The sequence below is a fragment of the Engraulis encrasicolus genome, chromosome 14, assembly GCF_034702125.1.
Source record: "Engraulis encrasicolus isolate BLACKSEA-1 chromosome 14, IST_EnEncr_1.0, whole genome shotgun sequence".
NCBI lineage: Eukaryota > Metazoa > Chordata > Actinopteri > Clupeiformes > Engraulidae > Engraulis > Engraulis encrasicolus.
Window position 1 is genome coordinate 34,376,623 of NC_085870.1, and position 14,804 is coordinate 34,391,426.

Consider the following 14,804-nt stretch of genomic DNA (forward strand, 5'->3'; position numbering starts at 1 on the left):
CTGTAGCAGAGGATGTGCAATGCTCTATTATTGTCAAAAAGAATGGACTTCTACAACTTCTGCTGACTTCTGTAAGCAAAGGACAGTTTCCCATGTCTTCTGGGTCTATTTCAAGTGAGCTCAGGTGCTTAGGAGAATGTTAAACCCCTGTGTCATTTTCATGCATTAAGCATTCTTAATATGGTCAATTTTCAATAGCTCTAGCACTCCATGAATTAGAGTGAGACTACAGCCAATATATATTTCATGATGTCATGAACCTATACAATGATTTTATTAACAAAAATATGTCTTATATACACTCAATCGTGGTAAATCAAAGGGAATTCAAAAATGTATGTAATAACTATGGTAATTATTCCCTTTGCATCTTTAATTCTGAGTGACTCAGCCTCTCTGTGATGATCTTATACCTGGACACCTATATTGTCCGTCAGTACAATTCATTTTGAAATGTTCTTCTCTGTTGTTTTATCTTATTTGGATGTTTACTAAATTTCACTGATCCCCGTCCCAACTCTTTTGAGACGTGTTGGATTTATCAAATTAGAAATGAGTACATATGTCCCCCAAAACAATATTTTTTCTCGGTTTTAACACTTAATATGTTGTCTTTTCACTATTCTCCATCTAATGAATAGATTGAATGTTTTGAAAATGATAGCATTTTGATTTTATTCACTGTTTACCAAACGTCCCAACTTCATCGGAGTTGGGGTTTGTACAAACACATGTACACACATCACATCACACACTGCACTACACACACCACTTGCAACCAATCCTCATGATCAATGCAGAATCAGGCCGAATGATTTAGACTAGTGTTTCTCAACGGGGGCAGTACAGCCCCCCAGGGGGTGTTGGGGAGCCCAAGGGGGTTGTTGAGAAGGATACAGCTGAAAGGGGGCAGGGCTTAGTTGCAATTGGGGTGCATTAGTCCATTTCATATTTTAATACTAAGGGGGCGTTGTCAGGCTTATGATGAGGTCAAGGGGGCGTTGGAAGGCTTGTGATGATGCCAAGGGGGCGTTTGATCAAAAAAGGTTGAGAACCACTGCTTTAGACAATGCTTGTGCTTTTTCTTTCACCTGGATGTCCTGCACAAGCATTGTCTAAAGCAGTGGTTCTCAACCTTTTTTGATCATTACACAAAGTGTGAGAAAGAGACAGAGTAAATGATACAATTTTCCATAATAAATTAAACACACACACACACACACACACACACACACACACACACACACACACACACACACACACACACACACACACACACACACACACACACACACACACGGCCACATTTTGAGCAAAACTGTACTCTTAACCTGCTAATTGAACCTTCATACTCTGCTCGTTTTTTCTCGATTGTTTACACACAATTTCTGGAATCATGTCTCGAATTCTCAAAACTCAACACACAAATCCAAAAACTCACTCACAACAGTAAAAAGAAAAAAACCTCACTTCTCCTGAAAAAATGAACGCCTTGCCTCAAAATAATGTACTCTCTTCTAAAAAGGCAATTTTATTCTCAAAATGCAAACACAAGCATCATTTATTGACACTCATATTAACCATTTGAACACTAATGTGCATATGGTAAAAGCATAGAGGTAGAAAATAACACTAGAGAGGACCCCGCCCCCCTTTTTACGGCAATCTGTAGCGGCCATTATCTGTAGGTAGATCAGAGAAATGGAAATTAACGGAGAACGAGGCTCACCTCTGTCAAAAATGGCTTAATCATGTGAAAATGTCCATCAACACACTATACAAGGACAATAGTTGAAGTGTGTTGCTAACTATGTTCATAAAATATATTATTTGATTTTTAAATGTATTTTATTGACTCATATGATTTAAGTAGATATTCAGCCTGACATTTCAATTCTGGTCTTTGATTAATGTGTTACTTCATATTCACACCTTTTTAGTTAATTTCTTGACAGGGGTGGGCGTGCTCTCCATTGACTTGCATTGCCTGAAAGTACCTACACTACCTACGGAAGTTGGGAAGCTCCAGCTGCCATTTCCCAGTGCTGTCGCAAATTGCTGTGTCCTCTCTAGTGTTATTTTCTACCTCTATGGGTAAAACACTACTCAGCAAGACGCACAGTTCCACTTGCTGAAGACGGTCTTTCTGTTGTAAAATACCGTTTTTAGACTCAGACCTTGACAGATGTGTGGACAAAAAATATATATTTTCCATATTTTTCTGACATTGAAAGAAGTTGCACTAATTAACTGTCAAATATTGGGTAACCAGATGAAAGTGATTTACTGTATTACATATTTTAGAGATCAAAAAACTAAAACAAAAAAGTGTGTTCACACTCATGTTTTCACCAATATCACGTGCAATGTGTGTCCTTATGGGGTGGAGATTGCAGATTGTAAAAAGGTATGAAAGGAGTTTGCCAATGTGAGGAGGAAGTACACATAGTATGGCAATTGATTTTAGTATTTTGAGTGTGTTCCATGAGAAAACCAGTGCTTTTCCTCATGAAAATTCTGTTCAATCCAGAGAATTGTGTCTAGTGTGTTGGGGAAAGTGTGTTTTAAATGGGTTTACATTGGTTAGGGGAGTTGGGACATTGTGAGATGTTTTCAGAATTGTGTGTGTATCAGCAATTATGTGGAAACAATCGAAAAAACTGTATTGAAGACTGGCCACCAGGGTGGTCCAACTTATCCATGAAACTTCCCACACTAAAATGAGAGGTGTTTCAAGTTGCATCACTGTATCTATCACAAGTGCTACTCTGACTTGCCCTGTACTGCCATCTTGTGACATGACGTGGGAGTGTGACGATTTATTTAGGCCGCATATTTTCTTTCAAATGTACCCATTTTGGACAGCAGGTGGTGTACTGCCTCTTCCCAAATTGCGTCAATGTGCTCGGGGAATTCATTCCGCAAGACATTGCTGAATGTGCCTCATTGACATGGCTATACCAGACACTTGTCTCCATGCACTTGCAGACTTGTCACCTGCTTGCAAATGATCTTTGGGTGTGGAGCAGAGGTGTGGAGATGGGTTTGTCACACGAGTGCGTCAAATCTCCCAACCAGGTCATCGCTTTCACCGACTACTTTGTGAAATAAACAGCTGGAACACTCTTCCAGATGAATAGTTTACTTTTACGCACAAACGACGTTTACGCACCAGTCAGTGGACCAACTGAGAAACATTTGGCTTTTTTATCAGATGGCGAATTTCTGTTTTGCCTGTTCTGTGGAATTTCCAGGGAAATATCCACTTGTGACAAAGTTGGGTTGATGCCTTGTTATGTCCATTTACATGATTAGTGAAGCTATGGCTGTAAACGTGTGGCGGAAATATCAGCCAGCCTTTGAATGGCCCGCGCTTTGATTCTTTGAACGGGTAGACAAAGCATCTGATGGTAAGGATGTGTTTACCATCAACATTTTGCTTTAGAAAACGAGTATGTGGTGGGAAATGCGCTATAGGGCTCAGGGCAAAAATATTTGCATAATCGAATGAACCTTCAGGCCTAGGCGTTACTTGCCCCACAGCAGCTATAGCCTACCTTTAGAAAAACCTTACTGCCGTTAACACCTCGAGATGCGCACTTTGAGAAAATGTGCCACCAATGACGCTTCCTAGCTGCGGATGAGGGCTGTGCCTGCAGGGCGGGACTCGGACTCAACCCACCCTACACCCACCACTCTCTCCTGACAGACAGTTTTAGATGAGTAGTCTACAGACGAACTAATTGTGAACATGTTGACAAGGAACTAGCGGCCACTCCGTCTAATTAGACTCCGAAGACACTGGCAAATAAGAATTACATTCCATGTGGACTTTGCACTTCAAGACCTAATATTTCAGTCCAAGTTGGAGAGTGTGGAGTCTTTTTTATTCCTTGAAGTTACTCAGAGGCGTCGACTTTCCGCGCACTGAAAGGACATAACTTTATCATCATGCCTCGGTCCTTTCTCGTGAAAAAGTATTTTACTAATAAGAGACCAAACTACAGCGAACTTGAAGACCAAAATGGTAAGTTTTTAAACACATTCGCATTTTTAACTGGCAATAACAAATTATTTCATTATGTAGGTCATGTGAAGACCACTCCTTTGGTTAATGTATCGTTTCGTAATGCTTTTCCATTTCCAACATTAACACTTATCACAGAAATACATTGAAATATGAAACTGAAAAATGTATAATCAGAATAATTGGCCACGTCGCATTATAACGGTCTCCACTTGTTGGGTGTTTGGGAAAAGGCGCCTGTCTGACTAGCCTTAGTTCATCATTCCATGTAAGGAATTTTCAGAGCATACAGACCACCTATTATTTGACGACTCTGCACGAAAACGACAGAGAACTGTTTGAAAACGAGGAACATGACCTCGTTTTAAAATTTCAAATATATGATTTATACAATTCTATTCAGCTGATCGTTTTGCTTAGCAAAGTGTGTCTTATGCAAACCCCTCTCGCTCTACCAGACGCACTGTTGGAGAGGTACCCGCTGGCCGAGTTGGCCCCAGGCGACAGTAGCCTGCCCGTGACCTGCATCACCGCCAGTCTACTTTGGGACGTCAGCTTGCTCCCTGCCCTTCAGCTCCCCATGTCCCCCGCCGCGGCCCCGCTGGACCTCAGCTCCCCGTCCAGCCTCAGCATCATTACCAGCAGTGGCAGTAGCAGTAGTGGCAGCAGCAGTAGTGGCGAGGAGGACGAGGGGGGGCGCACCTCAGACCCCCCCAGCCCCGAATCCACAGAGAACTACAGGCCCCCCCAGCGACCGAGGAGGGCCACCAGCGGCAAGAACCGGACGGCTGCCGTGGCGGCGTCCAGAGAGGAGCAGAGGGAAGCCACAAGCGTCACAGCAGCCGCCAGGCCGGCCTTCTTCTGCAAGCACTGTCCCAAAGAGTACACCAGCCTGGGGGCCCTGAAGATGCACATCCGTTCCCACACGCTACCCTGCGTCTGCCCCACCTGTGGAAAGGCCTTCTCACGGCCCTGGCTGCTCAGAGGACACATCCGCACCCACACAGGTGAGATGAGCGAGAGAGATACACCTATACAGGTGAGCTGAGCTGAAGGAGAGAGATACACCTATACAGGTGCCACATATTCCCAGGAAAAGGTGCAGGACGAAGGTCAACTGTAGTTTTCAAAGTGAGAAGTCCGCACACTTAAAATCCTTTTTGTTGTCTTTTATTTTTTCATGACTGGACTCATGGTTTCGACTTCAGATTTTCGACTTTTTAAGTGTGCGGACTTCTCGACACATATTACACAATCATTACACACACGTAACTCCAAACCTTGGGAGCCGTCAGCTTCTGAGACATCACTTAGCAAAACATATTCAGGCATGTTCTGTTGGCAATGAATCAATGCCCAGGGTATTTTCTCAGCCAGGTTGTGATTTTCTCAGCCAGGTTGTGTTTGTGAGTGATAAGGACACAGTCACACAGTGTTGAAACAGAAAGCAGGTTTGGCCACACACACACACACACACACACACACACACACACACACACACACACACACACACACACACACACACACACACACACACACACACAGATTGTTTTCAGAGATGTTCTTGACAGCCCAGCTTAGGTGGTTGTTGGGAATGTTTCCAACACATTCAGAGTGCCATTAAATCCATAACTGATCCCTTTTCTCATAACAGGATCAAATCCTTCTTAGAGTACACAGACACTGTTGACCTAATATCTTCTATGATCACCTGAGCTGAATATGAAAACTACAATAGTCAAACAGTATTTTCTGCCTTTTAGCTTTTTTGTTGAATACCATTTTGAGGTTTTACCAGAAGTTCAAAAGAACAAAATAATTTCATAGAAAGCCATAATTCAGCATGTAAAGTGGGATAGTATGGGTAGATTTTGTCATACGGTACACATTCTTTTTGAAATAGGTGGTTGTTCTCTGGTTAATTTACCTCTTTGTGAAAATACTCTTTAAGAAGAATGTAGGTAGAATGTAAAGATCAAGTTATATGGTCTTGAACAGCAAGTTTAAAAACAAAGAGCAAGTTGACCCAAAGTGCTTAACCCGTTTAGACAAGGCATTATGAATTTGCTGTTACCAGAATGGCCGTGACCCAGTCGTAGTACATTACTAAAGGCCCTCTGTCATGTCATAGTAGTGCAGTACTATGGTAGTTAAAATGACTATTACAGCGTTCCACTGGTGGAAGAGTGTGCATTATGGGGCTCCTGTAAAATCCAAAGAAAATGAATCTCAACACCATGCTCTCGCTCAACTACATATGTCCTGACCATATGTAAGCACTTTGCTAATTCATGCACCTTGCCCCTGCCTAGCTAGCATTGTGTTGAAAGTGAAAATGTGGCTTCTGGGAAGGCTATCCTAGCCTGATTAGCCCGCTCCCCTGCTGTGGACGAGGCGGACAGACATGGCCCATCACATGTGATGGCTCTTCAGGCGGTCAATCACTCATTGATCGTGCATTGTGTCAGCGAGCCTTTGGAACAATGCATCTATAGCAGCTAATCCAATCATTGTAGCCTGCGGGCTATGGGGCAACTGTGCTGAGTACAAGGAGATCAAGGGGGCTTGTTTTTCTTTAGTGCCTTATCATCAGGCCCTGGGAGCCATTTGTTTTCCCCCTTGCATTTTAATTGAATCAGCGTGGCTCTGATTGAGTCAAGGTTACTTATCAGGTGCTTCGTGTAGAAGATGACTGTGAGTGTGCGTGCATGCGTGCGTGTGTGTGTGTGTGTGTGTGAGACTGTGTACTGGGTGGACATGGAGGAAAGGTGTTAGTACTTTGTACTGTGTGTGTGAGTGTGTGTGAGTGTTTCATTGATGGCCCGGACATTGATTGTAAAAATGTTTGTGACTGCCACTGCAGCAGACAAACCCTCCCCCACTCTCTAAGCCTGCTTTCTCTCTCAGCACTTTGTGTTTGCATGCAGATGTTTGTTGGGACAGTTGGAGAAGCTTTTCTCAAACATTTGTGCAACGTTTGCATGAAGGAGTTACCAAACGATTCAAGGAAATTAATTTAACCTTACCACAAGCGTTAATGAATGCAGTCATTTGCTCTAAAAAAAAAGCAGCCCAACACATCCGCATCTAATTGAATCATCCATCCTGTGACGAACAGCAAGGGGGCGGACATTTTAGTCAAGATATTGCTGTGTTGGCAAACTGGTTGACATATTGATTTATTTGTGTATTTGTGATTTGAGAATTGTGGTTTGTAACCCTACACTGTCTTGTTTCTTCCCCTCTCTCTCTCTCTCTCTCTCTCTCTCTCTCTCTCTCTCTCTCCATCCCTCTTTCCTAACCTCAGGCGAGCGGCCCTTCTCCTGCCCGCACTGTAACCGGGCGTTTGCCGACCGCTCCAACCTGCGCGCCCACCTGCAGACCCACGCGGACGTGAAGAAGTACCAGTGTGGCACCTGTTCGCGCACCTTCAGTCGCATGTCCCTGCTGCAGAAGCACAGCTCGGCCGGGTGCAGCGTGCCCGCCGTCTGACCCCCATGACGCCACCCACCAACCCACCACCATCGCCACCAGCAGGGGCGTTCAGGGAGAATGCGGGGATGCAGGCTGGGCTGCGGGTAGGGGGGTGGGGTGGGATGGGGGATGTGACGGGTGTTGGAGGGGTGTCGGGTGTGGGATGGTTTTGAAGGTTTTGGTGGTGGGTGGTTAGACACCTCCGTCGACACCTGAAAACCCAACCCCAACCCCCTCACAATCCTGTTCCTCTCCCACCTGCCTCCTGACACCCCCACAAACACATTTCCAAAGAAAGAAAACGGCAAAAGCGAAAGAAAAGGAAATAAGACTGTTTTGCAGCCTTTTAAGTGCAGTCACTATTTTAGACCACAGGGGAGCATTTCGTCTTGGTGCTGGAGAGACAGATTTTCCTGGACAGTGGGTTTCTCGGTTGCTGAAAATCAACAAGCAAGCAAGCAAACAGCAATGGGCCTTTTATTCCGCGATGGGGACCAACCAGCAGCTGTTTGTCAATCGGCAGTGCCTTCCTCCCTAACTCTCTCCCTCCCTTCCTCCATCCATCTCTATCAGGAGCCCACAGGCCCTCACCCCTCCACCGTTCCTGCCGTTGAGGGGGTATTGCACTCCAGGAGAGATGGTTCTCCTCGGACTAATTGTTATTCCAGAGCGGCCTTCGGTGCCGGGCGGGAGACGACCACCGACCTACTAGGGACAGCTGCCATCAGTCAGGGAGGTGGGGTGGGGACAAGGCCGTGGAGTATGGCTGGGGTTGTGTGGGGATGTGTGTGGGTGTGTTTCTCGCTTGCTCTCTCTCTCTCTCTCTCTCTCTCTCTCTCTCTCTCTCTCTCTCTCTCTCTCTCTCTCTCTCTCTCTCTCTCTCTCTCTCAATTCCGAAACATACATGCTCTCACACGCTCAGCAATACTCTTTTCTCCCTTTCTCAGCTACACTCTCTCTCTCTCTCACACACACACACACACACACACACACACACACACACACACACACACACACACACACACACACACACACACTCAGGCACAGCTGTTGCCCCGTGCGTAGCATAAAGACAGGGCGCTAACAGGTGTAAGTGGTACTGGCCTTTGCGGGCCTGATATAACAGGTGACGTCCACCCGTTGTTTAGCAATAGCAGAGAGGAGAGATGGAGTGGCGCAGACAAACACAGATGGGGATGATGCTGTTTGGTGTAAACTGTACAGTCGTCAGGATTCTCACCTATTTTTTGTTAGCGAGACCAAAGACATTGCAAGACCACTTTAAGGTCATTTTTTTAAGGAAAACAAAACGTGTGCATTTTCCCTATTGTTTGTCTGACTGATTCTCTGTTTGTTGTTGTTTTTTTACAAATAATGCACTCAATTTACCATGAAGTGTTAACGGTTTCTTCCCAGATTCCGAATAAGTTTTACAGCAGGAGAAGTGTGTGGAAATCAACCAAGCCATATTTTATAACTTTGATTTGTATGTTCTATGAAAGAAATTGCTGTTTCTTAACCAAAGAATTGACTTAATACCTCAGTAGGATACAGGTTGGCTATGGCTGCAGTATTAGTATTTTGGCGTGAACATTTTTTGATGATCATTCAATCAAATAATTGGGACCATTCTAATGGATTCGTAATGAAAATACTTGTTGTATTTCGGGGCTATGCAGCATCGTAAATGGCTAGGTCTTGTCAGCTGCAGGTTCACAGCTATGTTCTTTTTGTCTTAAATAAGGAAACCTGCCTATGAATGGTTTTTAAAGCATTTGAAGTATTCTGGAAACCAAAAAGTACCGTGCAATCTCTAAAGTGTTTTTTTATATATAATCATTTCAAATGTCAATTTATAAAGTATGTGCTTTTTCATCCCATTTTTCCCCTTTTGCCCTTGAATTCACATTTCAATAAAATTATTTATGTTTGTAAGAAAGAAAAAAATCCTCCATTTTGTCATTTCCTATTGAGCTGTAATGTATCCCTTTTGAAGTAATCATTTGCGTATGTATAGCGCATATACGTATATTTATAGAAAAAAGACAGGTGGTGCAGTTTGCACAAATTAAGTCTGAAAATAAACATAGAGCAGATCAAGTGTGGACTATGGCCGTGTCTCAAATGCTGCACTTGTGCACTTCGGGCACTGTTTTTCAGTGCCTAGGGCGCTCACGCTGAAAATTTCAGTTGAGCCAGTGCATTGAAAGTGCCAGGATGATCCCCTAACAATGGCGGAAAAATGCAGTGCTTGAATGATGGGCTGAATCTCAAATGGCGCACTTGTGCACTTTAGTGTTCAGGTTTCAGTGCGTATGCCATATTAGTTACGCACTGAAACATAGTGCCCAAAGTGCACAAGTGCGCCATTTGAGATCCAGCCATGGACACTGCACGCACTAAACGGCGGCCATGTTGACAATGACACGGAGGAAATGTGGCATTCAGTTCAGTCGAAGAGTTTGGTCAACCGTCTCCTAATTCTGTAAATAATGTTGATGGGACACCAACCTTTTCATGCCAACCAAAGTGTTGTATGTGTGATTGTTGTCCTTTGGGGTGAAGGACATTAGCTGGGTTTCTTAGCGTCTAAAAAGGGCCTAATCGTTACGCGCTGGATAGAAGCACCAAAATCGGTGTAGACCTTCCTTAGGGTGTTCTCCATCATTTCAGAAGGGGTGCCCCAAATTTCAATGTCATTAAGGTCATTTTTATGGGGTAAATCCAAGATGGCTGCCCAAAACCAGCCAATAGTAGTAAAATGCTGTACTGCCTGGACATAATGGTGTTATGGGCCAATCCACCTATTTGTGTGTGATGTATACAAACTGAACTTTGAAAATATGTGCAAAACTTACCATAAAAACAATGTTTTATATGTCTTATTTAGATTCAAAAGCAGGAAAATCATAAAAACCATGGTCAGAATGAGATCACTCTACAATTGAGAGCTCATTTCTGGGCATTTAGGTATTGAACCAACATTCATTAAGAGTTTTCAAAATTTGCAGTGGGTCATATCTATAACATCCAAAAAGAAAATTGTGGTTAGAAAATTTAGGGGAGAAGAGATAAACCCTTGAACTGGGCCACACATAACTGTCCCAATGTTAGCATGCTAGCATTAGCAGGTTCAGACACTCAGTCTGCTCTTCAGATAAAGATGGCAAACAATAATTTTAATCCCACTTACACATGCACGCACACACACAAACTACTACTACTTCCTTAGGACCCCCTGTCCCCCTCAATGATTTAACCCTAGGAGTCCAACTGAAATATATTCATATCATTCAAGTCAATAATACATGTACATATCAAGTGTCAGTGACAGCTGTCAAATGACAAATGTATGCTGATTAATGTTCAGATATGTATATCGCAGTCCTAAGTGTACAATGGAGTGATAAGGGCATTTATGCTTAGGAAATTATGAATAATCAATATGCAATACACCATACATACAGTATATTGACAGATACTTTGTTTTAAAAGAGCAAAATGGTAACATGTCTGTTTTTCATCTACTTTTGGCTTTAATCTAGATGACATGTTGGCTACCTAACCACTTAATTTATTGTTTGCTCGTTATTTTTTATTTGTGGGTGTGGTCCTTTGTTTAAAACATGTCTGCCTGCCTTCCCTCTCTCACATAGGCTACTAAAATAGTCTTTCAAAAACTTAAAACAACAGCATGTGGAAATCCTATTGGCTTTGGAGGCTAACGTCTATAAGACTATACTGTACTCTACTGTATTGCACTGTACTGTACTCTCCTATACTGTACTGTACTGTACTGTACTGTACTGTAATGTGATATACCGTACTGTACTCTACTGCACCGTGCAGTATGCTACTGTACTGTACTGTACTGTACTGTACTAGACTGCACCGTACTGTATGCTACTGTACTGTAGTTAACTAGACTCCACCGTACTTTATGCTACTGTACTGTACTGTACTTTACTTTACTGTACTGCACCGTACTGTATGCTACTGTACTGTACTGCACCGTACTGTATGCTACTGTACTGTACTGTACTGTACTCTACTGTGCTTTATTATACTGCACCATTCTGTATGCTACTCTACTGTACTGCACTCCACTGCACTGCACTGTACTGTACAGTACAACTATAGAACTGAAACATGTAGAGCGGTGGTGCTCAAACTGTGGCACGCGTACCACTGGTGGTACTTGAGACATCTCTGGTGGTACTTGGAATACCATTATGAACCTCTCCTGTACTGACTGGCAAAAGTGAATATGGAAGGCCTTTACTGTGATATTCTAATGTTGGTTGTCAAGGTGGTACTCGGAGAGCTCAATATTTTCTCAGGGGGTACTTCACACAAAAGGTTTGAGAACCACTGATGTAGAGCATTCTGAGGACATGTACAATATTATGCAAAACGGTGTAGTGGGAATGAGTTATGTTACTGTTACCACTCAAAATCTTGAAGGTTAAAAAAAGTTGTGTGGCATTTTGTTTGGGGGTGCGGGGTATGATCGACTATTCTTCCGCCCAGTCTATTTATGTGCCTTGCATATCAAGAAAATGAGTCCAGGTAATGATTTACTTTCATAGTATATACCATATGAGAAGTGTTGTTCTATATAGATATTTCTCCTATGGGTAAGGGTGGCAAAAGACCTACAGTACATGTTGTCCATCAGCTGTCAGTTTTGATAGCAGTTTAAGTACTCAATGATTACTGAGCTAACTAATACAACTTTTGACACTTGATGAGGACTTGTCTGCAAATAAACATTTTTTTTTATCTCTGTCTTCTTACTCAACATACACTAAGAAATCATTCCCATTTAATTTGAACTGAAGCCATACTGTGGCCTACATGTAGGCCTATATTGAGTAATCTGTAATGCCATTCTAAAGATGACTGAAATGCTCTCACAATAGGTACTTGTAAAAATATAGAATTAGGTGATCTTATGGGGTTCTTCATACATATGGAAAGGTCCTGTCCTTTACCCTCTCTCATACAAATAAAATACGTATATCTGTTATGGAAATTAGAGGATGGGGAACCTGCTACCTAGGGCATCTTGCACTGACACTATCCCATTCAAATCGAGCATTAGCAGCAGTCTATTCTCACCATAGTTTTAGTGTTGGCAATGCTCATTTTAATTCAGACCAAGAATCTTCTCAAATCGTTCACAATGTTACATGCTGTCAAGCACGTAAGCACAGACTCACCCATACTTTCACACTATGTACATTTTGTAGTTTTATCAATCTGGTCTAGCAGGCTACCCTTGCTTCATCTCTTCTGAGGACTATATTAACATTGTCAGCTAAGTATAATGTCATGTAATAACAATGTAATGCGTTACCAACATGACATGTTGTATATGACATGGTAGAAAAAAAATTTCAAGGGGCACCCCTTCTAGGATGTCTTCAAATCAGTCAAGGAACACGTGTACCGAATTATATGCTTCTATCCAGCGCGTAACGATTTCTCGGCTTACAGCCCCTACTACATGGAAATACAAGCACCAGACGCTGTGCATTGTAAACAGTAGCCAACTCATATTTTGGCGAGCTAATGCCATGCTCAGCTGTCACTTCCAGCGAGGGCACAGTGCATAGTGCTCAATTTTTTCCACGACACTATGCACTAAAGACCTCAGTGCACTGTGTGCACTTTGCACTGATTGTCAGTGCACTGACAAAAGTGCATCATTTGAGACATAGCCTGTGTCTGCAAGTTCCAACTCCAATAGCAGTATGCACCAGGGCTGGACATGCAATCTGGCATAGGTATTTTCCCAGTTGGCTGACATGCTGTCATTGTCCTAGAGATCAGCCCACTACCCCTTGCTGCTGTACCTCCAGTGGCACGCTGTAATAGTCTTTCAAGATAACTACCATAGCACTGCACTACTACGTATGACATAACACAGAGCCTTTAGTAATGCACTATGACTTGGTCATTGCCATTCTGGTATCAGCAAATTTATAACAGCGTTTCTTAAGGGGTTAAGGCGCTGTGGGCGATTGATACATCCTCATTATAGGCCATATACTTGTGCGAGAGGCGTAAGCCTAAAATGCCCAGACCGCTCTTTAATCTCAGTCCAGCCCTGGTAGGAACTTGTTCTTCGTTCGTCCTGAGATCACTGCCTGACTCCAGGCAACGTGTGGTGCTGTGTAATGGCGGTGCATGGCGGGAGCACAGGCAGGCAACACTCCCGAGCCTTTGCCAAAACCATGAGACTCTATTTTCAGGGAAGGTTCCGGACAAATATATCCGCTGAGATTCTGAGTCAATGTCAGTGGTAGTGGACAGGGACGCTGACGTGGGGGGGGATAAACAGGTCAATTGTCCCGGGCCCTGGGAGAGAGGGTGGCCAGAATTGTGTTGTTTTACCGTATACTGCATGCATTGAGAAGAGGGTCCTTTCAGAGGGCTTTGACCTGGGGGCCCTCAAAAGCGGTCAGCGTCCCTGCGTGGTGGCTGTAGTAGAGCAGTAATTCTGTCACCGCTAGTGCATATGAAGGCGCAAAGCAAAAGACGGGGCAGTTTTATCTCCAGCTATCTTTAACTCCAACGAGACCACATGAAGGAAGTCTGGAGGTAATTAAGAGGGTGGAGTGGAGATTGGGAGGGAGCGGAGCGGCCCAGTGACTGCATGGGGATAAATCCTAGATCTCTATCGCAAATTTAACCCCTTTGCACAGAGCCTCTGGCCAGTATAATAACCTTATGGCCAGTTCAACAAAGACGCTTTGGACAGTGTGCAGGATTTCTTTACACTTGAATAACCTTATGGCCGCCAAAATGGTAACGACTAAGTCTTAATCTGTTCATTAAGTCTCTCGATAAAGCATAGCAATGTTGTTACTGTATGATGCAGTTGAGTCTTTTCAGCAATGAGAACAAAGAGGCTACGCAAAAGAGAGCCTGCGTGCGTGTTTCTTTCATTCAGGAAGCGTGTTTGCCATGCAGGCAGGCTGTGAGGTTGAAGTGTAAATAACAATGGAAACTCGGGCATTGCACCTGCCCATGCTGTGAATAAGGGGAGTAACTGTAGCTATTAACACTGCGTCCGTGGCTGGCAAAATGAATGTGTGTGTGTGTGTGTGTGTGTGTGTGTGTGTGTGTGTGTGTGTGTGTGTGTGTGTGTGTGTGTGTGTGTGTGTGTGTGTGTGTGTGTGTGTGTGTGTGTGTGTGTGTGTGTGTGTGTGTGTGTGTGTGTGTGTGGGTGGGTAACGTGTGAGTGAGTGTGTGTTTGCGTTTGTCAAGCGTGTTTGCCCAGCGGCAGGTGGAAAGG

At 43.5% G+C, this 14,804-nt stretch overlaps 1 protein-coding gene across 1 annotated transcript; it reads left to right on the plus strand.

Moving 5' to 3' along the window:
- The first annotated feature begins 3,040 nt into the window (after nucleotides 1-3,040).
- On the plus strand, nucleotides 3,041-9,427 carry snai1a (snail family zinc finger 1a). The gene is made up of 3 exons (XM_063215528.1): nucleotides 3,041-4,027; nucleotides 4,486-5,034; nucleotides 7,335-9,427. Exons 1-3 carry the CDS (start codon nucleotides 3,952-3,954, stop codon nucleotides 7,517-7,519), a joined length of 810 nt encoding a protein of 269 aa, XP_063071598.1. The 5' UTR covers nucleotides 3,041-3,951; the 3' UTR covers nucleotides 7,520-9,427.
- The last annotated feature ends 5,377 nt before the right edge of the window (nucleotides 9,428-14,804 follow it).

What these genes read in the sequence shown, in the direction of transcription:
- snai1a (XM_063215528.1), top strand. Translation starts at nt 3,952, where the DNA reads ATGCCTCGGTCCTTTCTCGTGAAAAAGTATTTTACTAATAAGAGACCA. An exon ending in CGAACTTGAAGACCAAAATG is followed by an intron (nt 4,028 to 4,485) that starts GTAAGTTTTTAA and finishes TCGCTCTACCAG; the next exon opens with ACGCACTGTTGGAGAGGTAC. An exon ending in ACACATCCGCACCCACACAG is followed by an intron (nt 5,035 to 7,334) that starts GTGAGATGAGCG and finishes TCCTAACCTCAG; the next exon opens with GCGAGCGGCCCTTCTCCTGC.